Source organism: Pristiophorus japonicus, chromosome 6, assembly GCF_044704955.1.
Source record: "Pristiophorus japonicus isolate sPriJap1 chromosome 6, sPriJap1.hap1, whole genome shotgun sequence".
Lineage (NCBI taxonomy): Eukaryota > Metazoa > Chordata > Chondrichthyes > Pristiophoridae > Pristiophorus > Pristiophorus japonicus.
This window is the reverse complement of record NC_091982.1, coordinates 102,734,315-102,758,567: the sequence shown is the minus strand read 5'-3', so window position 1 is coordinate 102,758,567 and position 24,253 is coordinate 102,734,315. Positions and strand designations below refer to the sequence as shown.

At 45.2% G+C, this 24,253-nt stretch overlaps 1 protein-coding gene across 3 annotated transcripts in view; it reads left to right on the top strand.

The window, feature by feature from the left end:
- The first annotated feature begins 3,699 nt into the window (after positions 1-3,699).
- LOC139265744 (chloride intracellular channel protein 2-like) overlaps positions 3,700-24,253 on the top strand; it is a 44,998-nt gene continuing 24,444 nt past the window's right edge. For all 3 annotated transcript variants that reach the window (XM_070883087.1, XM_070883086.1, XM_070883085.1), the window contains exons 1-3: positions 3,700-4,030; positions 9,708-9,817; positions 13,712-13,837. In XM_070883087.1, the coding sequence (XP_070739188.1) occupies positions 3,977-4,030; positions 9,708-9,817; positions 13,712-13,837 (290 nt within the window). In that variant the 5' untranslated portion in view covers positions 3,700-3,976. The remainder of the gene's footprint in view (positions 4,031-9,707; positions 9,818-13,711; positions 13,838-24,253) is intronic.

Here is a 24,253-nt window from a genome sequence, read left to right as displayed (position 1 = left end):
AGTGCTCCACTTCCTTTCTGGGGCAGTAGCGGCGTGGATGCCTCGGGAGCGGGGCGCACATCTCAGCTGAGCTACGCACTGGGTCGCATACCTCTGCCACGTAGGAGGGTCTCTTCCCTGAATTAAAGGGAAGGGCCCGAGCTGCACACTCTGCATTAACGAAAGTGTCCTACCTGGATCACCAGGTAGCTGCACAATCAACCTGGTACTCAAGCAGAGTGCCGGGCTGACCGACCCATCGCGGCATGGACCCCGCGGCAAAGGCGCGCACAAGAAAAGCGGACATTTTTTTCACGATCAGCCGACCACCTCCCCTTTAACTTTCTTCCCGCTAGCGGCCAGCCGGCCATTACACGTCCCTTCAAGCTGTCGCTGTCATCGCCCGGTGCAGCTTCAGGGAACGATACCCAATTTAGAGTCCGGGGCACTAACAGGGCGCTGTGCACGGTGATGACATCAGCATCGGCAGGCATGGCAGAGCAGAGCACTATGTGTTACTGCTGCCGCCAAATTTAACGGGAGTTGTTAACTGTGCCATGCCCAGTCCCAAAGTCGTTCACGCTCCATTACAAATGATCCAAATTTCTCCCCCATAGAATCATAGAATGGTTACAGAAGGCAGTCATTCAGCCCATCGATCCGTGCCGGCTCTGTGCAAGAGCACTGCACCTAATCCCACTTCCCCACCCTTTTCCTTAGCCCTGCAATTTTTTTTCCTTCAGGTACTTATCCAATTCCCTTTTGAAAGCCACAATTGATCTTGCCTCCACCACCCTTTCAGACAGTGCATTCCAGATCATAACCACTCATTGCGCAAAATGATTTTTCCTCATGACACCTTTGGTTCTTCTGCCAATCACCTTAAATCTGTGTCCTCTGGTTCTCGACCCTTCCGCCAATGGGAACAGTTTCTCACTATCAACTCTGTGTTGACCTCTCATGATTTTGAACATCTCTATCAAACCTCCCCTCAGCCTTCTCTGCTCTAAGGAGAACAATCCCAGCTTTTCCAGTCTATCCATGTAACTGAAGTCCCTCATCCCTGGAACCATTCTTGAAAATCTTTTCTACACCTTCTCTAAAGCCTTCACATCCTTCCTAAAGTGCGGTGCCCAGAAATGGACATAATAATCCAGTTAAGGATGAACCAGTGTTTTGTACAGGTTCATCATAGAATGTGGAACTTGCTACCACATGGTGTAATTGAGGCAAATGGCATTTAAGACAAAGCTAGATAAGTACATGAGGGAGAAAAAATTAGAAGTATATGGTGATAAGATGAGATGAAGTAGGGTGGAAGGAGGCTAGTTTGAAGCATAAACTTGAAGAATGGTTGTGTAAATGTTGAAGTATAGATCAGTTAGACCGAATGGCCTGTTTTTGCATTGTAATTTCTATGTAATTCTATGTAAATATTAATCAAGTATTTATTAAATTAGTTCATCTGTTGTTTGACAGAACTGCTATGCATCTTTCTGTATGACCCTCGATGACATTGAAAATGAATTTTGCACTTTTTTATTTCGAAGTAAATGTTTTCATAGTTGTGGAGCTTCTGATATGTATGGTTTTTTTGGAAAAATATCCTCTGAATTACAGGAATCATACTTCCCCTGGCTTTCTAAGGTTTCTGCATCAGAGTTTCCATTTTCCTGTTGCCAACTCCCAAAGCTCCTGATCATTGTTTTCATTGTTCATCTGCTGCTCAGAGGCTTGGTGGGAGGGGTCACCATTTCATTTGTTTGACCTGGCTCCCCTGACTATGATATATTATAGTTGGCTCCTTAGGTCTGTTAAAATGCCTTTAAGACTCATAAAACTAGAAATTACTTTCAGCATTTTTTTAAAAATCAGAATGTGGGCATCACTGGCAAGGCCATCTCTAGTTGCCCTTGAGAAGGTGGGAGTGAGTTGTTTTTTTGAACTGATGTAGCTCGTTTGGTGAAAGTGCTCCCACAATAATTTTCCAGGCGTTCCATGATTTTGACCCTGCAACAATGAAGGAATGTTGATATTTACGCAAGTCAGGATAGTGTGTGACTTGGAGAGGAACTTGAAGGTGATGGTGTTCCCATGCATCTGCTGCCCTTGTCCTTCTAGATGGTGGAGGTCGCAGGTTTAAGAGATGCTACCGAAGAAGCCTTTACGAGTTGCTGCAAGTCTGGACGCCCGGATAATTACATAGGATATACGGCACAGAAACAGGCCATTCAGGCACAACCAGTCCGGCATGTAGTAAGACCTGGACAACATTGAAGCTTGGGCTGATAAATGGCAAGTAACATTCAGGCCACAGAGATTCCAAGCAATGACCATTCCAGCAACCATCTACCCTTGACATTCAACGGCATTGCACTCATGTGCTGGGCTCCACTATCATTAAGGATGGGGATTTTCATGGAGCCTTCTCTTCTTGTTTATTGATTAATTGTCCACCACCATTAATGACTGCAGAACTTTGATCTGATCCATTGGTTGTGGGATCGCTTGGCTCTGTCTCTAGCATGCTGCTTCCTCTGTTTAGCATACATGTAGTCCTGTGTTGTAGTTTCACCAGGTTGGCACTTCATTTTCAGGATCATCTGGTGCTGCTCCTGGCAAGCTCTTCTACACTCCTCATTGAACCAAGGTTGGTCCTTTGGCTTGATGGTAATGGCAGAGTAAGGGATATACTGAGCCATTAGGTTACATATTGTGGTGGAGTACAATTCTGCAGCTGATGATGGCCCACAGCGCCTCATGTATGCCCAGTTTTAAGCTGCTAGATCTGTTCTAAGTCTATCCCATTTAGCACATTGATAGTGCCACACAACACAATAGTGGGTGTTCTCAGTGCGAAAATGAGACTTCATCTCCATAAGGACCCTAACCCTAACCCTACCAATACTGTCATTGCCAGATGCATCTGCGACAGGTAGATTGGTGAGGACGATGTCAAGTAGATTTTTCCCTCGTGTTGGTTCTCTCAACACCTGCTGCAGGCCCAGTCTGGCAGATATGTTCTTCAGGACTCAGCCAGCTCTGTCAGTAGTGGTGCTACCGAGCCACTCTTGGTGAAGGACATTGAAGTCCCCACCCAGAGTACCTTCTGTGCCCTTGCTACTCTCAGTGCTTCTTCCAAGTGGTGTTCAACATGGAGGAGTACTGATTCATCAGCTGAGGGAGGGTGGTAGTTGGTAATCAGCAGGAGGTTTCCTTGGCCATGCTTGATTTGAAGCCATGTGACTTCATGGGGTCCGGAGTCAATGTTGAGGACTCCCAGGGTCACTCCCTCCCGACTGTATACCATTGTGCCGTCACCCCTGGTCGGTCTGTCCTGCCGGTGGCACAGGAGATACCCAGGGATGGTGATGGAGTTCTTTCTTTCAATTCTGGTGCCAATGTCTGCTGACAGGAATTTATAGGGTATTTATAGAAATTAATATAATCAGCATTAAAGATTCAGGAATTTATATGAATGCTTCTATTCTAAATATCTGTGTGATTATAAAGACTAGTCATCTAGCAATTTTACATGATATTATTAAAAAATGTTTTTATTCAAATTGTTTGGCTTTTTGCATGTTTCTGCACTTTCTTTATACTGTTCGAATTTGTTCCTGTATTTTACTGTAAATAATATTGGGATAGTGCTGAGTCATAGTTGTTGCTTTCTGGCTTATAAAGTTAGAGCCACCCTCCAATTACAACTGAGGGAAGCATAGTGTTAAGACAGGCAGGACGTTACACCCTAACTGAAAGAAAGCAACACTCTTGTGTGCCTTGTGGAGACTTATTGTCGCTGAGTACACTTCGACAGTACCCTGTGCCTTAAGTTGACTCGACAGTACCCTGTGCCTTAAGAAAAGCTCAGAGGAGAGCGGGATAATCAAAGAGGCTGCCATACTTGTTTGGTGCTTCTTGATTCTTTTGAGACTCTTTATGAAGACTTTGCTTACACTTGGACTGCTTGGTTGATTGTTTCTCTGATCCAGCAATGGCCAAACAAGGATCTGGCAGCAGAACCCTAGAAATTGAACTTTACATTAAGGTAAAAAGCGAATGGATTTTTTGATAGAGAATTACACAAAACCCTTCTCTGCGGTTTGAATGTAGAGTGGCTGTTAGTTTTACTTCATCCACCTAGATTATCTTTTAAATGTCGACAGTTTCATTATCCAAATAAGGAAACATTTAACATATCGTTTTCTTAAATTATTTTGAATTGTGGTTCAATTTAGAATGACACTATACTGTATATCAATGAATATTAAAATTAATTATAAAGTATTGCACTAATAATAGATAATAAATGATAATATATTCAATATTTTTATTTTCGGTGTGTTTAGTACCAAGCTTGAGATGTACTTCACATTCTGTAGGGATAAGGAAGCTAACAACAGCAAGTGGAGAGTAAAATTGCTGGCGGTAAAATGAAAGACTTGACAGGATGAAGTGGATTGCAATCTGTTTGCCTATCCCCAGTGTTTCTTGTTAACGCACCAGTGTTAAAGGAAGCACAGGAACAGACACTGTTAAACCTGAAACTGATCTTGGGCCAGAGCAGGGGGTTGGACTGACCCCTTGAACCCAAACATGAGCCAAACCAATAATGAAAGAGCTAAAAATCTCACTGTGCCTCATTACCTCTACTGTGTATAAATTATCTGAGGTAATACTTCCCACAGAATAATAACCCTTTCCTTTCTTTATTTAGCCTCAATGGCCATTGGCTGTGTCCTGTCCTTTTCGAACTTAACATTCCTTGTCAGCTTCCTGAATAAATCTTTTTGTCCGAGAAGCAACTTGAATTGATCAGATTTTTGAGACAAGTATTGATCTTCTCCGCCTGGAAATAACAGACTTTAAAAAAACATCACAGCTAAGGCTGTGGCTTCAAATTAAATATATAACGTATGCGATTGCATGGTGTTCAACAAAGCCTGGAAGTGGCCTCTCTCGCATACTGCGTACAAAATAATATGTAGCAAAGAATATACAAATCATTCTGTAGAGGGTTTCATAGGATGGTCTTACTGTGGGAACACTATCGAATCTGAGCCCTGAGACAGAATTATTGCCTCATTATTCTGGTATTATGGGCAAAATTCCTCTGTACTAGTGCATGTGCTAAGCAATAATAGTGATAACTACTCAATTGTTCATTTTTATCCCTTCTCTTGAAATTATTCTTGCGTTGTTCCCTAACTTGGAGCATTTAAACTACAAGTTTAGAGCGAAGTGACTCTTATATGTTTGTCTAACCTGATTGAATTTTTTGAGGAGGTAACCAAGAGGGTCTTGAGGGTAGTGCATACGATGTAGTATATATGGACTTTAGCAAGGCTTTTGATAAGGTCTCGCATGGTAGACTGGTCATGAAGGTTAAAGCCCATGGGATCCAGGGCAAAGTGGCAAGTTGGCTTCAAAATTGGCTTGGAGGTGGGAAGCAAAGGGTAATGATTGATGGATGTTTTTGTGACTGGAAGGAAGTTTCCAGTGGGGTTCTGCAGGGCTCAGTATTGGGTCCCTTGCTTTTTGTGGTATATATCAACGATTTAGATTTGAATATAGGAAGTATAATTAAGAAGTTTGCAGACAACACTAAAATTGGCTGTGTGGTTGATAATGAAGAGGAAAGTCATGGGCTGCAGGAGGATATCAATCTACTGGTCAGGTGGGCAGAGCAGTGGCAAATGGAATTTAATTCAGAGAAGTGTGAGGTGATGCACTTTGGGAGGGCTAATAAGGAAAGGCTATACACATTAAGTAGTAGGCCATTTAATAGTGTAAATGAACAAAGGGACCTTGAAGTACTTGTCCACAGATCCCTGAAAGTAGCACGTCAGGTAGATAAGGTGGTTAAGAAGGCATATGGAATACTTGCCTTTATTGGCCAAGGCATAGAATATAAGAACAGGGAGGTTTTGCTTAAATTATATAATACTTTGGTTAGACAACATCTGGAGTACTGCGTGCAGTTCTGGTCACTATTATAGAAAGGACGTGATTGCACTAGAGAGGGTGCAGAGGAGATTTACTAGGATGCTGCCAGGAATGGACAATCTTAGTTATGAGGACAGATTGGATAGGCTGGGTTTGTTCTCATTGGAACAGAGAAGGTTGAGAGGAGACCTCATTGAGGTGTACAAGATATTGAGGGGCCTGGACATAGTGGACAGTAAGGATCTATTTCCATTGGTGGAGGGGGCTATTACGAGGGGCCGTAGTTTTAAGGTGGTTGGTGGAAGGGGATTTGAGGGGGGGCTTCTTTACACAGAGGGATGTGGGGATCTGGAACTCGCTGCCTAGAAGAGTGGTGAATGCAGAAACCCTCATCACTTTTAAGAGATGTTTGGATGGGCACTTAAAGTGCCGTAACCTGCAGGGTTACGGACCTAGAGCTGGTAATTGGGATTAGACTAGATGATGTTTTGTTGGTCGGCGTATATATAATAGTAAGTACTGCAAGGAATAGAATACGGCCAGGGTGATCTCCTGGACTAGTTTTGATTGCCTGGATGAGTCGGAGAGGAATTTTCCCAGATTTTTTCTCCCTAAATTGGCCTGGGTTTTTATCTGATTTTTGCCTTTCCCAGGAGACCACATGACTCCAATTTGGGTGGAGTGTAGATGTTTTTAGTATAAGGGGTGTTGCAGTGGTGTGGGGCGGACTGGTTGGGCTCTGTGCTCTTTGCCTTTCTGTTATTGTTCATGGGTTTGTATGTAACCTTTAGGGCTGTTGACGAAGGGCCGTGCGGCTCTTTGCCGGCCAGCGCAGACACGATGGGCCGAAATGGCCTCCTTCTGCGCTGTAAATTTCTATGTTTCTATATTTCTACTATGCCTTGATGCTAACTTGGCAGCGTAAATCAGGAGTCAGGGCCTGAGCTGACTCCCAAGTGACTCATGGGGAGAGAAATTGGGATCGTTTACGCCTCTCGTTCGCGGCCCCTGCGGTGCTAACGGGGTGCAAATGACTTTTTGCCTGAGCGCGCACAGCTAACAGCTCCCGCTAAATTCAGCACAATTGTCATCACCTTGTGCAACGACCCATTTTTGCCCCAGAACAAAAGTTCAGTATCGCCCCTTGAAGCTGCTCCAGGCGATGCCAGCGACAGCTTCAGGGAGCACGTGCATGGCGGCTGGCCGCTCGCGGGGCGTTAGTTAAAGGGGAGGTGGTGTACGTGTGAAAAAAAATCGTCTGACTTAACTCTCACGGCCCGTTGCCTCCTTGAATGCGGGGTCTGTGCAGCGATCTGGCAGCCCCGCAATCCGCCTTAGTCTGCAGCTTGGCCCTCCCCTTTGGTGAAGGAGAGGGCCGCTCCTAAGCGGCAGCATTACGTGGCCCACTGCGTTGCACTGTGTCCCGCTCCCTCTGCTTCCGCCCCCCCTTTGCGCTCCAGAGAGGAAGTGGAGCGCATTATTTTCCGATTCACTTCCTCTCGGAGACGGTAACACCAATTTCACGAGTGGGGAAAACTTCCGTGCCTGGCGCAAGAAATCCCTCCTTGTGGATGTCACCTCCCGCAAACGGGCGCTACTCAATTTCCCGACCAAGGAGTGTAAATCCAGTTAAACTTGGTTTGCAAAACGCTCAGAGGGTCTCCTGGACACTTTGTAGCCTGCCCAACCTTAACTTAAATGGTGAGAGTGCTGGGATTCTCTCCTCCTCACTCTCCAAGTATTTACATTTCACATTTTTGAGAGGCAACTATTTGTGTGCATCTAGGCATGTGCAGCACTCTCTCCTGAACAGGAGCCAAGCAATAGAAATGCTCTATTAGAATCTAACCAACAGCTGCAATATAAATACACCCTCAGAGTGCTGACAGGGTAAGAAGCTTATTCCTGAACCCTGCTGGGTGCGTGACCTTCTCACACTTTGTAGATTTGAGAAGTCATCAGTGAACTTTATCAGTTGTTCCCTGATGGTGAAGTTTGGCAGCTAACCCTATGATGGATGTCTTATCTAAAAAAAACAGGGTTTCAGAAAATGACGTTCCAAGCACTTTGGAAATTAAATGCAATTTTAGATATATATTAACGCAAGTTAACACAAAAAAAAAATTAGAAACCCGTACTGGTGTGTTCAAATTCAATTATATAGAAAATGATTTTCATCATATGTAAAAAAGCTATTAACCCATTTAAAATAAATGGTTAGTGCCTCTGTTAAAGTAATAAAGAGAGGGATTTGAGAGAACACATTTGTGCAATAACATCACCATCAATAATTTCTGCTCTTCTGTGACTGAGATGATCAGTAAATTATTTTTATTTTAGCAATTTAGAAATTCACGTTAGATACTGTTGAATTTCTCAAACAGTATTAACATTCCAAAGTGCTAAACATTACATTTTTTATGAGTTTTGCACATTGCTGAGTTTCAAACACTGTTACAGTACTAGTTACTGGCATTGTACAGTGAACTGAGACATTTCTTAACCATTTTTACATCTCATATTCCGAGCAATTTCACCTTTAAAAGAATTTATGGTCGTATCTAAGAAGCAGAGGGGGTGAAATTGCTCCTTTTTATACCTCTGTTAGCACCTCCGGGGAGGGGGCATTAATGGGCGGAGCAGACTTTTCACCCAGGGGAGAGGGGCGTAACCGCCTCCTTTGAAATTGCCCCGGAGTTTACGGAGGCACTGCTATAGCAGCGCCTCGCCCTACAGTGAACGCCCCTGGCCGCCGCACAACTGGCGATGACATCATCCCCGTACGCGACGACCCCTCAACGCCCCGTGATGACCCCCGAACACCCCATGGGGGAAATTGCCCCATGGGCCATGAGGCTGGCGCGAGTGGATGTCAACGCCAGCTTTGTGGGTCGCAAAGCTGTCCGACATCCGCTCTTGGGGTGCTCCTTAAAGAGGAGGGCACCAATACCCCTGGCCGCAACCTTTTTTTGCCTGACAACTCTCAGGTCGGCTCTACAATGGCGGTCTTAGCATGGTCCGGGATGGCACTGTGCAGCCCAGCACTCCGTCTTGGGTGTCAGTCTGCTGGCTCAGTCGTACGCTGCCCTGGTAGTCCAATGGAGGCCATCAGCCGCCTTGCAGAGTGCGCAGTGGCCCTCCCCTTTAATCGAAGGGGAGGAGCATTGAAGTGGGTCAGTGCTACGTGGAGCATCCATGTAGCACTTCCCTCAGCACCCCAGTAGCGGCCTGGTAATCGCCCCCAAAGGAAGTGGAGTGTGGGAGATTGCGCTCCGCTTTCTTTGAAGGGCGGTAAGGGCAATTCCGCGCCAGGGCGGAACGTCTGCACCGGGCACAGAAAGTCCCGGCCCCAGATGATTATCGCCCCTAATTGGGCCGCAGGGCAATTTTGCCCCGAGAATGTCAGAAAATGACGTTCTAAACATTTGCAAATTTAATGTTATTTAAGGTATATTATACCAATCCCAGTCACTAAGGTCCAATTTGTAATTCATTGGCTGTGAAGCACTTTGGGACATCCTGCGGTCATGAAAAGCATTATATAAATGCAAGTTCTTTCTTTCTTTATTGGACTGTGGGTAGCTACAAAGGAAGCTTCTAACTGGGCTCTTCCAGTGATCCCTTACAGCTGGTGTTATAAAATCATCATCCGTTTTCATTCAGTGTATGGAATAATAACCATAATATTCAGCCCCTTACATTAGTTCTATTAAAGCAGAATACTGTGGACTACTTTAATAAGAACCTAAGCTTCCTGTTCTTTTTTTCCTTTTCTCTAGGCTGGTTTTGATGGAGAGAACATTGGGAACTGCCCATTTTGCCAACGTCTCTTCATGGTTCTGTGGCTGAAAGGCGTTGTCTTTAATGTAACAACAGTGGACATGAAAAAGTAAGATCATCAGAGCTGGCGGGTTGGTTTAATACTTGGTATATTTTCAATGACTGTTAGAGCCTGAGCTATCACATTTTAAGTCAATCTATCATGTAAGTTTATCTAGAAACTATGGGCCCAACTTTGGTCATGACTTGCATCAATATTTTTGGAGTAAGTTGTTTTTTCTGGCGTAAGTTTAAAAAATGCCATTTTCCCCCAAAAATTTGCTCCAGAGTAGGTCAGTTAGGTACGTTTTCTTTTTAGGTCAGTTTTTTTTTTCAAAAGGGGGCGTTTCCAGACAATTACGCCAGTTTTGGCCATTAATACCACTTTGGCCAGCAAAAACTTACTCCAAATCCACTTAGGTCAGCATATGTGGCCAGCTTGGAAAACCTTGCCGGCAGTGAAGAAAAAGCAGTGCACATTCGGCAGACATTAGGGGAGGGAAGGGAACTGGAGAGGACCTCAACAACCAAGCACCAAACATTGCAAGGCAAAGCTCAAACAATTAAAATATGAATAAAAATGAAGTAAATCCTATCACGATGTCACCGGGGGGGTGGGGCCACTACATAAAGCGACGGGAGAAATGCGAGTTGCTGGCCGCAATGTCAGTGGGGGGGAGGGGGGGCGGTGCGGTGGTAGCCAGAGAGAGAGAGAGAGAGAGAAATGCTGGTATACAAAACACTCTTTCTCCTCCCCCCCAAAAAAACTCTCCTCCTCTCCCCTCCAATACACTCTTTCTCTACCCCCCCACCCCAAAACTCTCCTCCTTCCCCCCCAATCAAAACTCTCAAGCACAACCAATGAATAAAAAAATAAAACCAAAGTCCTACCTCGCCTGGGAAGTTAGCGGGCCGGCCGGCCGGTGCGGGAGGCCACACGGCTGGGGATAGGGTGCAGCGAGGTCGGGGCGTCCCTTCAGCTGAGAAAAGGGGCTGCGAGCATCGGGTCCTGCTCACAGCCTGCAGGACACGCTGGGAGGGCAGGAGCATGCGCGCAGACTTCACTGCGCATGCGCGCAGGTGCCGGCACTGTTTTCGGTGCTGGCCTATTGCTCCGACTCCCACTTCAGAATGCATACCATGCCGGGACTCCCGGGACTCGGAAGAGCGGCCAGGATGGGGCCCCTTTTTTCCGGCATCGTTTCCAGCGTGCAAAGTAAGTGCGCCGAAAAAAGGGGTTGGGCAAAGTTGGACTCTCTATAAGGAAACTGTTGAGAGCACTCTGTAGTTTGTGAGCAAGGGAGATTGTTTTGTATTGTTCCTCTCTCAAATTGATTCACAAATCCATAGATTTTTCTGTAAAGTTTCCTTTCTAATTGTGTGCTGATAAAAGTGGTGAATGACAATGATTAGAACTCAAACGTTAGGGGCGGGGTGGGGGGGGGGATTTTAGCTCCTGGCGAATGAGAGATAAAATAAAAGTGATCCACTTACCAATCTGTTCCCGCTCCCCAGACTGTTTTCCTGGGCAGTATAGGTGTCCACTAGACTTAAGTTGCCAGCTCATAAATATTTGCAACTAGGTGTTCTATCACTAGATGTGACCTTAGAGCTATTTTAATGGCCTACTGAATGGAGCATCGGCTGAGGACATTGCTCAGCAGAAGCAGTTGGAACAGATGCAGAAGCCCCAAAAGGTAAGTACAAAACTTATCTCTGGGTTTTTCCACAGAATGGATTTGGAAAAATAGAATTACTTTTAAATGTGTTTTAAAGCATAGGGTCATTTGCGCCTCCCTGGGGGGGCACTAATGGGCCAGAAATTACTTTTTGCCTGAGTGCGGTGCTGCTAACAACTCCCGCTAAATTCGTGGGAGTTTAATGGTGGTGGTAACCCGTAGTGCCTCGATGCACTGCTCCAGCGATGATGACGTCATCGCCGTGCACAGTGCCCCGTTATCGCCCCGGACCCTAAATTGGGTATCACCCTCTGAAGCTGCACCGAGTGATGTCAGTGACAGCTTAAGGGGACGTGAACCTGGTGGCAGGCCGCTCACGGGGTGATACTTAAAAGGGGAGGTGGCGAGTGCCGGGCTGTTGGCACGGCAACCTGCTCCCTGGTGGTCCAGGGAGGCCCGTTTCTACACTGCAGAGTTTGCAGCTTGAGCCCTTCCCTTTAATGAAAGGAAGAGTCCCTCCTATGTGGTAGCGCTATGTGGCCCATTGCATAGCAATGCGCCCCGCTCCCTAAGCGACTGCCTCACTACTGCCCCAGAAAGGAAGTGGAGCCCGTTATTTTGCGCTCCGCTTCCTTTCAGGGGCGGTAACCCAATTTTTAGAGCAGGGCGGGATTTCTGTGCCTGCCGCAAAATGTCCCGCCTCCCGGATGTTACCGCCCCCAAATGGGGCGCACTCTGAGATGACACGTGACGTAGCAATTATGAAGATAGTGAAGTCACAGGTAGAGTAGTGATTGAGCTAGTAATACCATGGCTTAGACTAATAATTCAGAGTGCAAATCCCACCAGGGCAGTTTGAGAATTTGAATTCAGTTTCAAAAATCAGTAAAAGTGGCTGTGAAGCTGTCGGATTGTTGTCAAAGCCTAACTGGTTCACTAGTGTCCGTTAGGGAAGGAAACCTGCCGTTCTCATCTGGTCTGGCCTATTTGTGACTCCAGTCCTACATCAACATGACTGGCTCTTAACTGCCCTCTGATGTGGACTATCAAGCCACTCAGTTATATCGAACCACTGCAGTGGTTGAAGCAGAAGGCTCACCAAGATGGATAATAAATGCTTGCCAGCTATGCAACAAAAGTTAATAAAATAGGTAGTTATGATTCTAGGTTCGATGTTGTTTTCTCATAAACTGTAAATAATTTGCTATTTGTTAACTTGTCTTGGTAATCAATAAACACGTGGTCCTAGGTACACAATGGGGATCTGATAAGTCTTCCTTTACTGGTTGTGAACAGTGAGAGACAAAACACTCAAACCAACAGTAAGTCAGGGATTTCTTTAAACAGAATGCTGTGAGCCAGTCAGGCGGCGAGAAGGTTGGAATGCAGGTGAGAATATTCTCCCAGTACTGCCTTGAAGTGTCACCTTAGATTATGCGCCCCTGCCTCTGGAGTGGGCCTTCAACCTGCAACCTTCAGTTATAACTAGGGGGCATAGTCTAAAAGCATAGCCAGACCTTTAAAAGTGAAATTAGGAAACACTTCTATACACACAGGATGGTAGAAGTTTGGAACTCTCTTGAACAAATGGCAATTGATTCACGATCAATTGTTAATTGTAAATCTGAGATTGATAGCTTTTTGTTAACCAAAGATATTAAGGAATATGGGCAAAGGTGGGTATATGGAGTTAGATCGCAGTTGATCCATGATTTCATTGAATGGCGGAACAGGTTCATGGGGCTCAATGGCCTACTCCTGTTCCTATGTTCCTATAACACTGAGTCAAGGCTAACACGTAATGTTCATTTTCTTGGTAACCCTTGAGTTTATTTAGGGTATTTGTAGTATGATTTGTAAACTGTTGATATAGTCATATTTGAAAAGCAGCATGGGCGATCAGGACTGTTAAGAACATGTCTATAACTGTCCTGATAGTTGCACATCACTGCAACACAATTCTACCTTGTGGTGAGAAAGTTAGTTTAAGGGAATTGTAGAGTGTTTGCAGCTGGGCACCTCATTGGGTCCTTGGGAGAAACCCTAGCACAGGACTGGTGGTTTCTGGTGTTAGTTCTGCTTCGCATGGGCCCTGATAGCTGGTGCCTCATGGATCCCTATTTTGCAGGAAAATAAAGCTCAGTATTTTTTAATTTGGCATCTCCGAATATTGCTAGTCATCAACAGTCAGCATTGAGTGGAGACTTTCATTCTGTACATGAGACACATTATGTTGGAGTCATGTATTACCATTATTTTACTGACAGCAGTTCTAATTCACACAGGAGACCAAAAGAATTGAAAGATTTGGCTCCGGGCACTAATCCTCCATTCCTTATCTTCAATGGGGAGCTGAAAACTGATTTCATCAAGATTGAAGAGTTTCTTGAGGAGACACTTGCTCCACCCAGGTATAAAATGTAGACCATAATAGGAATGTAGCTGTTATAACAATGTATTTACTTGAACTCATTTAAGCTATACTGGTAAATTGTCAGTGCCGTTCTTCATAGATGCTTTGGAGCACTGGTTGGTTGATGGAGCACAGGAATACAAGTGTGGCAAAGTGCAGCAATGGAGTATGGGGGTCAAAGAGCAGAGCAGTTGAGTGAAATTAGAACTGGAACAAGGGTGGTATGGGTAGTGCGGCCTGAGTGGAAGCAGGAATGAGTGGAGTCAGTTTCCCGTTACCTAGCAACTGGGAGTGACAAAGTGTGGAGTCTGGGGAAGGAAGTACAGGTGGTCCTAGGGCTGAGAACAAGCGTGGACATGTTCCTGGGGTTTAGCTAGGAGAAGGAACCTGAGGTTAAGATTAAGATGACTATTATAATGATGTAAATTTTTATTTTTGAGTTTTACAACACATTTTAAAAGGTTGAGAGAATTAACAAAAATCAGATTGCTTTTATTTACTAAAGATAGCCAGTTGATCAAGCATGCTGACGATTCTTCATTATATATTCAGTTATACGTTTATATAGTGACTTTTGTGCCAAAATGTCTCAAAGGACGGAACACAATGAAGTGTAGCAATGGTTACAATGTAGGCCACAGGTTTTCCCTGGACTCCTTCTTGCAGAGGTGGATCCTAGAGGGTTTGCAACGTCATCAAATTTCTGCCCTTCTATCCATTAGTGGATTTCTGTATTTGTTGACTTACCAGCACAATATTTCCATTGTTGTATACAAAAACGGTCTCTGCAATGATATCAGTTTTACTTCGGATCGTTGACATTGTCTTTCAGAAGCTAGGACAGGTGATATGCAGGAATGTATCAATCTTCACAGAGGATCTAAGTTCCTGTTCCTTCTCAGTGTCACCTCAGTGGGCGGAGCAAGTGTGATGACTGTAATATATTATTTACAACAACACACACTACAAGATATCTCCAACAGGAACTTGTCAGGTGAACTTGTTACATGATGCTTTTATTATATATATCAGCATTTGCATTACCACAGTAGTCCACTAGATGGAGCAGTAGTTCACTAGATGGAGCTATATTACACGTCTCCCTCCTTAATGAAGAAGTAATCACAACAAAATAATCATCACACATAACTTGCATGGTTATACATAACAACAGATATGGACTTATTTTGCCATACTTACAAATTAAACTTAACCACTGGTTTTCTGTTTCGAAGAGGATACCTTCGTCTCGAACAGAACCTTCCAAACATGGTATCAAATTTAGACTCATTCTAGGCAGAGCCTGAGGAGAGTTTTCCTCTAAGGGTAACTCTTGATTTACATTTGGACTCTCTACAACTTCAGATTGACTCAGACACAGACTTAAATTCTGATTTTCTCTTGGACTTGTTTCTAATACATCTGATGTAGGGTTTGCTACTGGTACTCTACTTTAGAAGGCTATTTAACTCATCAGAAATAATCGAATCATTCCAACTTTCAACTCCTTCCACATCTGTAGGTAAAATATGATCAATGTGAACAAACATAACCTTTCTATGATCAAACATCTTGACCAAATATGTACGAGGGCCACATATATTCACTACACTTCCTGGTAACCACTTTAACCATTTATGGTGATGGTTCTTCACTTTCACTTTCTGATTCAATTTCACACTTCTCTCTCTTACTCTACCTCTGTCATGATTCTCTTTGTGTCTTAATTGTTTCTCTTCTACTGACTGTGCCAAGTTTGGGTTTAGCAATGAGAACCTAGTTCATGGCTGTCATTTGAGAAACATCTCTGTTGGTGTTCTACCAGTAGTATGAGGAGTATTATGATAAGTGATTAGAAAATTTGCTTGTTTGTGATCCAATGACAACTGTCGTTTCTTTGGAATTGGATCCAATATTTGCTTGATGAGGGCACATTTTACAATTTATACAGTGCACTCTGCTGCACCACTTGAAGCAGGATGATATGGTGGAACTTTGGTAGGTTTCACACCGTTTCTGCTTATGAACTGTGCAAATTCTTCTGAACAAAATTGTGGCGCATTATCAGACACAATTTCTTCTGGGAGGCCATATGAAGAAAACAATCTTCGCAAATTATTTAGTGTTTAATTGTTGTTATTTTCCACATTGGAAACACCTCTACACATTTTGAATGGCTATCAATCACAATGAACAATTGTTGTCCTTCTAGCTCAGTAAAATCTATGTGTAACCTTTGCCACACCCTGGAAGGCCATTTCCATGGCTGCGATGGTACTGATGGTGGTTTCTTGCTTGCCGATTGACATGTTGTACACTGACTAACGATGTACTCTATATCTTTATCTAAGCCTGCCCACCATAAGTAACTCCATGCAAAACTCTTGGTCAAGCACATTCCCACGTGCTGGTCATGAAGATCTTCTAACAATTTGGGCCTGAACTTATTTGGAATAACTAATTTTGCACGCCACATGATACAATCTTTATCCACTGACAATTCATTCCTACGAATGAAATATGGATGAATATCTTTCTCTGATACCTGGTTTGGCCAACCATTTGCTATGTAATCATACACCTTTGACATAACTGGGTCAGGTTTGGTTGTTCGACCAATCTGTTCAGCTGTGACTTGCATCCAGTTTCCCCTTGGTTGGATGTAAACCATCAATGTATGAAAAATAGAACACTTCTTCCGTATTGGGTGTAACTTGTGCTGGGGATGGGAACCTGAACATAGCATCAGCATTACTGTGATCAGCTGATCATCTGTACTCAATGTCATATGTATATGCTGACAAAATCAAAACCAATCTCTGCATTTGGGCTGCAGCTAAGATTGGAACTGGGGACTTTGGATGGAGGATTCCTGTCAAGGACTTATGGTCAGTAACAATGATGAATTGATGACCATACAAGTACTTGTGGAACTTCTTCACCCCTTTTAATCTGCGCATAATTACGCTCACTGGCACATGAAGCAAAAGTAATTGGTCTCTCCTCCCCACTATGTAATACAGGAGAGGTCACTGTCCCAATTCCATTTGCAGGGGCATCACATGTCAGCTTGATCTCCTTAGATACGTAAAAGTGAGCTAACATCGAGCTCAACTGAGGCTAACAAGGGAAATTAAGGATAGTGTTAAAGCCAAGGAAGAGGCATATAAATTGGCCAGAAAATGCAGCAAACCTGAGGACTGGTAGAAATTTAGAATTCAGCAGAGGAGGACAAAGGGTTTAATTAGAAGGGGAAAAATAGAGTATGAGAGAAGCTTGCTGGGAACATAAAAACTGACTGCTCAAGCTTCGAAAGATATGTGAAGAGAAAAAGATTAGTGCAGACAAACGTAGGTCCCTTGCAGTCAGAATCAGGTGAATTTATAATGGGGAACAAAGAAGTGGCAGACCAATTGAACAAATACTTTGGTTCTGTCTTCACGAAGGAAGACACAAATAACTTTCCGGAAATACTAGGGGACCGAGGATCTTGTGAGAAGGAGGAACTGAAGGAAATCCTTATTAGTCAGGAAATTGTGTTAGGGAAATTGATGGGATTGAAGGCCGATAATTCCCCAGGGCCTGATAGTCTGCATCCCAGAGTACTTAAGGAAGTGGCCCTAGAAATAGTGCATGCATTGGTGATCATTTTCCAACAGTCTATCGACTCTGGATCAGTTCCTATGGACTGGAGGGTAGCTAATGTAAAACCACTTTTTAAAAAAGGAGAGAGAGAGTATTGTGTTCTGAACACAGATGAGACTGCACACAGGGAGGTTAAAGTAACAGTGACCTCAGTCTTTATTAAGACACTCCAGAGTGAGGGATAGGCCTTAGGGACCGGCTTATATACAGTGCTCCCAAGGGATGCTGGGATCCCTTGGGATTTCAGGGGATCCTCTCCCTGGTGGCGGAACATGGGAGTGCAAGCTTTACAGATACACAACATCACTACCCCCCCCCCAAAGTCAAAGTGAAAACTATTTACAAGGTGAGACGGCCGGGAGCCTTTCTTTCCCTGGTGGACCGCCTCGGTACAAATGTCTGTTCTGGTGTGTTGGCTGTGCCCTCGCTGGGCTGGCGTGCTGTTGGCCCTGCAGGGCTGCTGGGTGAGCCTGGCCTTGCTGGGCTGTTGGGCGTGATGGGTTCAATTTCGTGGTCCGGGGTGGTGTCGTTGATCCTTTGGGTGTGTGTTGTGGGCTCGAAAAAGGTGGTGTCTGCTGTTCAGGGCAGTCTGTGAACCGCAGCCTCGTTTGGTCCAGGTGCGTTCTGCAAATCTTTCCATTGTCTAGTTTGACGACAAACACCCTACTCCCTTCTTTAGCTATCACTGTGCTTGCAATCCACTTGGGACCATGTCCATAGTTTAGCACATACACAGGGTCATTCAGATCAATTTCCCGTGACAGTGGCGTGACCATCGTTTACATTTTGTTGCTGCCTCCTGCTCTATACCTGATGATGCAGGTTGGGGTGAACCAGCGAGAGCCTGGTTTTAAGTGTCCTTTTCATGAGTAGCTCAGCCGGGGACACGTCTGTGAGTGAGTGGGGTCTTGTGCAGTAGCTGAGCAGTACTCGGGACAGGCAGGTTTGGAGTGAGACTTCTGTGACTCGTTTAAGACTCTGTTTGATTTTACTGCCGGTTCTGCCTGCCCATTGGAGGCTGGTTTGAACGGGGCCGAGGTGACATGTTTGATCCCATTGCGGGTCATGAATTCTTTAAATTCGGCACTGGTGAAACATGGCCCGTTGTCACTGACCAGTATGTCAGTCAGGCCGTGAGTGGCAAACATGGCCCTCAGGCTTTCAATAGTGGCGGTGGCAGTGCTTCCCGACATTATTTCACTTCAATCCATTTTGAAAAAGCATCCACCACCACCAAGAACATTTTACCGAGAAACGGGCCCGCATAGTCGACATGGATCATTGACCATGGTCTGGAGGGCCAGGACCACAAACTTAGTGGTGCCTCTCTGGGCACGCTGCTCAACTAAGCACATATTCTGCGTTGCCGTACACAGGACTCTAAGTCAGAGTCGATACCGGGCCACCACACGTGGGATCTGGCTATCACTTTCATCATTACTATACCCGAGTGTGTGCTGTGGAGAGCCGAGATGAATGTCCCCCTGCCCTTTTTTGGTAGCACTACACGGTTACCCCACAACAGGCACTCTGCCTGAATGGACAGCTCGTCTTTTCGCCGCTGGAACGGCTTGATTAGCTCTTGCATTTCAACGGGGATGCTGGCCTAGCTCCCATTCAGTACAGTTTTTTACTAGGGACAGCAGAGGATCTTAGCTGGTCCAAGTCCTAATCTGGCGGGCCGTGACAGGTGATTTATCATTTTCAAACGCTTCCATGACCATCAACAAGTCTGCGGGCTGCGCCACCATCAACAAGTTTGCAATCTGCGCCATTTCCACCCCTGTGGTGGGCATTGGTAGCCGATTGAGAGCATTGCACTATTCTTGGTGCCTGGCCTGTGGCGGATGGTGTAATTATACGCTGATAGCGCGAGTGCCCACCTTTGTATGCGGGCTGAGGTATTAGTATTTATCCCCTTGTTTTCAGCGAACAGGGATATGAGGGGCTTGTGATCGGTTTCCAGCTCAAATTTGAGGCCAAACATGTACCGATGCATTTTCTTTACTCTGAACACACACGCTAATGCCTCTTTCTCAATCATGCTGTAGGCCCTCTCAGCCTGAGACAAGCTCCTGGAAGCATAGATGACAGGTTGTAACTTCCCCGCAATGTTAGCTTGTTGTAATACATGTCCGACTCCGTACGACGACGCATCACATGCTAGCATAAGTCTTTTACAGGGGTTATATAATACAAGCAGCTTGTTGGAGCATAAAATGTTTCTGGCTTTCTCCAAAGCAATTACTTGGTTTTTTCCCCATACCCAGTTCTCACCTTTATGCAATAACACATGTAGGTGCTCTAAGAGGGTGCTTAACCCCGGTAGGAAGTTACCAAAATAGTTGAGGAGTCCCCGGAACGACCTCAGCTCCGTGACGTTCTGTGACCTGGGCGCGTTCCTGATAGCCTCTGCCTTGGCGTCTGTGGGCCGAATGCATCCGCCGCGATCTTTCTCCCCAAAAACTCCACTTCTGTTGCCATGAAGATGCATTTCGACCTCTTCAGCCGCAGCCCTACGCGATCCAGTCGCTGGAGGAGCTCCTCCAGGTTTTATAAGTGTTCGACGGTGTCGCGACCCGTGACCAATATGTCGTCCTGAAAAACCCCTGTGCGTGGTACCGACTTGAGTAGGCTCTCCATGTTTCTCTGGAAGATCGCTGCAGCCGACCGAATTTCAAACGGGCATCTGTTGTAGATGAACAGTCCCTTGTGCGTGTTGATGCAGGTGAGGCCCTTCGAAGACTCCTCCAGCTCCTGCGTCATGTAGGCCGAAGTCAGGTCAAGCTTGGTGAATGTCTTGCCTCCTGCCAGCGTCGCAAATAAGTCGCCTGCCTTAGGTAGCAGATATTGGTCCTGTAGCGAGAAACGATTAATAGTTACTTTATAATCGCCGCAAATCCTGACTGTGCCATCATATTTGAGTACTGGAACAACTGGGCTGGCCAACTCACTGAATTCCACTGGGGAGATGATGCCCTTGTGTTGCAGCCTGTCCAGCTCGATTTCCACTCTCTCCCTCATCATGTGAGGTAGCGCTCGCACCTTGTGGTGAATGGGTCGTGCCTCTGGGACCAAGTGGATCCGTACCTTCGCCCCAAAAAAGTTTCCAATGCCTGGCTCAAAAATGGAAGGAAATTTGTTAAGAACCTGCATACATGAGGCCTCATCGACATGTCATCCCAGTTCCAGCGGATTTTGCCGAGCCAGATCCTTCCAAGTAGTGTGGGGCCATCGCCCAGGACAATCCAGAGTGGCAGTTCATGCACCGTGCCCTCGTAGGTGACCTTGATCATGACGCTGCCCAGGACAGTGATAAGCTCTTTGATGTACATTCTCAGTTTCGTGTGGATGGGGCTCAGGGCTGGTCTGAGTGCCTTGTTGCACCACAGTCTCTCAAACATCTTTTTACTCATGATGGATTGACTAGCGCCAGTGTCCAGTTCCATGCCTTCGGGTAAGCCATTCAATTTTACATTTAGCATTATAGGTGGACATTTCATCGAAAGTGTGTGCACCCTGTGTACTTCAGCATCTGCCTCCTCTCTCTGAGGCTCAAAATTGCTTTGATCCACCATGGACCAATCTTCATCTGCCACGTGGTGGTTAGCAGGTTTTGCAGAGCTTGCAGTTCATCTGCATGCTCGTTGGAGGTGCCCCATTGTTCCACAGCTCTTGTAAACATACCCTTTGAAGCGGCATGAATAGGCTGAATGAAAACCTCCACAACGCCAACAAGGTGTGAATTGCCTTGCATTCATCCTTTGTTGCGGACTCTGAGTCATCTGGGTCACCTGAGGCCTGCTGGCAGTTGCAGACTCGTGGTTTCTGCCCTGTACATTTCTGCTCGCAAACACAGTTCCAGTTAATTTATGAACATTGCTAGCACTTGTGTGCTGAGAGATTTGTTTGGTGTTATCACTGGTGGACATAAACGCCTGTGCTATCGCAATGGCCTTATTGAGGGTCAGTGTCTCTGCAGTCAAAAGTTTTCGTAGGTTGGTCTCATGGCCAATGCCCAGTACAAAAAAGTCTCTGAGCATTTGCTCCAGGTAGCCATCAAACTCACATTGTCCTGCAAGTCGCCTTAGCTCGGCGACATAACTCGCCACTTCCTGACCTTCAGATCGCTGGCACGTGTAGAACCAATACCTCGCCATCAGCACGCTCTCCATCGGGTTAACATGCTCCCGAACCAGTGTACACAGCTCCTCATATGACTTATCTGTGAGTTTCACCGGAGTCAGAAGATTCTTCATGAGGCTGCAGGTCGGTGCCCCGCAGACCGTGAGGAGGACCACTCTCCTTTTTGCAGCACTTCCTTCTCTATACAGCTCGTTGGCTACAAACTACTGGTCTAGCTATTCGATATAGGCTTCCCAGTCCTCACCGTCGGAGAACTTCTCCAGGATGCCCACAGTTTGCTGCATCTTTGCGTTGGCTTAGTATACTCGTCGCCAGTTATTGTGTTCTTAACACAGATGAAACTTCACACAGGGAGGTTAAAGTAACAGTGACCTCAGTCTTTATTAAGACACTCCAGAGTGAGGAACAGGTCTTCGGGGTCGGCTTACATATAGTGCTCCCAAGGGATGCTGGGATCCCTTGGGGCTTCAGCGGATGCTCTCGCTGGTGGCAGAATATGGGAGTGCATGCTTTACAGATACACAACAGTGAGAAAACAGGGAATTATAGTTTGGTTAGCCTGACATCAGTAGTGGGGAAAATGTTGGAATCAATTATTAAAGATGAAATAGCAGCGCATTTGGAAAGCAATGACAGGATCGGTCCAAGTCAGCATGGATTTATGAAAGGGAAATCATGCTTGACAAATCTTTATAATTTTTTGAGGATGGAACTAGTAGAGTGGACAAGGGAGAGCCAGTGGATGTGGACTTTCAAAAGGCTTTTGACAAGGTCCCATACAAAAGATTGGAGTGCAAAATTAAAATCACATGGTATTGGGGGTAATATATTGACCTGGGTAGAGGACTGGTTGGCAGACAGGAAGCAGAGAGTTGGGATAAACGGGTCCTTTTCAGAATGGCAGGCAGTGACTAATGGGGTGCCGCAGGGCTCAGTGCTGGGACCCCAGCTCTTTACAATATACATCAATGATTTAGATGAAGGAATTGAGTGTAATATCTCCAAGTTTGCAGATGATACTAAGCTGGGTGGTGGTGTGAGCTGTGAGGAGGATGCCAAGAGGCTGCAGGGTGATTTGGACAGGTTAGGTGAGTGGGCAAATGCATGGCAGATGCAGTATAATGTGGATAAATGTGAGGTTCTCCACTTTGGTGGCAAAAACACAAAGACAGAATATTATCTGAATGGCGACAGATTAGGAAAAGGGAAGGTGCAACGAGACCAGGGTGTCATGGTACATCAGTCATTGAAAGTTGGCATGCAGGTACAGCAGGTGGTGAAGAAGGCAAATGGCATGTTGGCCTTCATAGCTAGGGGATTTGAGTATCGGAGCAGGGAGGTCTTACTGCAGTTGTACAGGGCCTTGGTGAGGCCTCACCTGGAATATTGTGTTCAGTTTTGGTCTCCTAATCTGAGGAAGGACGTTCTTGCTATTGAGGGAATGCAGTAAAGGTTCACCAGACTGATTCCCGGGATGGCAGGACTGACATATGAGGAGAGACTGGATCGACTGGACCTGTATTCACTGGAGTTTCGAAGGATCAGAGGGGATCTCATAGAAACATATAAAATTCTGATGGGACTGGATAGGTTAGATGCAGGAAGAATGTTCCCGGTGCTGGGGAAGTCCAGAACCAGGGGATACAATCTAAGAATAAGGGGTAAGCCATTTAGGACCGAGATGAGGAGAAACTTCTTCACTCAGAGAGTTGTTAACCTGTGGAGTTCTCTACTGCAGAGAGTTGTTGATGCCAGTTCGTTGGATATATTCAAGAGGGAGTTAGATATGTCCCTTATGGCTAAAGGGATCAAGGGGTATGGAGAGAAAGCAGGAAATGGGTACTGAGGTGAATGATCAGCCACGATCTTATGGAACGGTGGTGCAGGCTCGAAGGGCCGAATGGCCTACTCCTGCACTTATTGTCTATGTTTCAATGTTTCCATGTAATCTTATCCAACTGGCTTTTGCACTCTTTGAATGCTGTGTCGCATTCTTCTGACCGCATCCAATAGACCTGTTTTTTCATTAAGTGGATGTAACACTGTAGCCAAATTTGGTAGGAGCTCCCATAATAGTTCAAAAGACTCAAAAATTATTGAAGTTCAGTGATATTCTTGGGAGTGGGTGCATTTCTGATTGCATCCAGCTTTCCCTTGTTTGGATATAAACCATCTTTGTCTACTCTGTGCCCTAAGTACTCCACTGAGTTTTGAAATAACTCAGACTTATGAACAGTCACTTGTACTTTGTGCTTCTCTAGCTGTTTGAGCACTTCATTCAATACATGATTATGGATTTACCTATTTGGTGCTGAAATGAGTATGTTATCTCAATAACACATTACCCATTCATGGCCTTGCAAAATCTGGTTCATCACCCCTTGGAATATGACAGGGATGGATGATACTCCAAATGGTAATCTATTAAATTGATATAGGCCTAGATGAGTATTTATAGTCAAGCATAACTTGGATTCCTCATCTAGTTCAAGTTGTAAGTAGGCATTTGTCAGATCTAACTTTGAGAAGATCTAGCCATCTGTCAGCACTGTGAACAAATCTTCTACATTTGGTAATGTATTTGGTAGATTACCCTCTAGAATCTGGTTTACGGTTGTCTTAT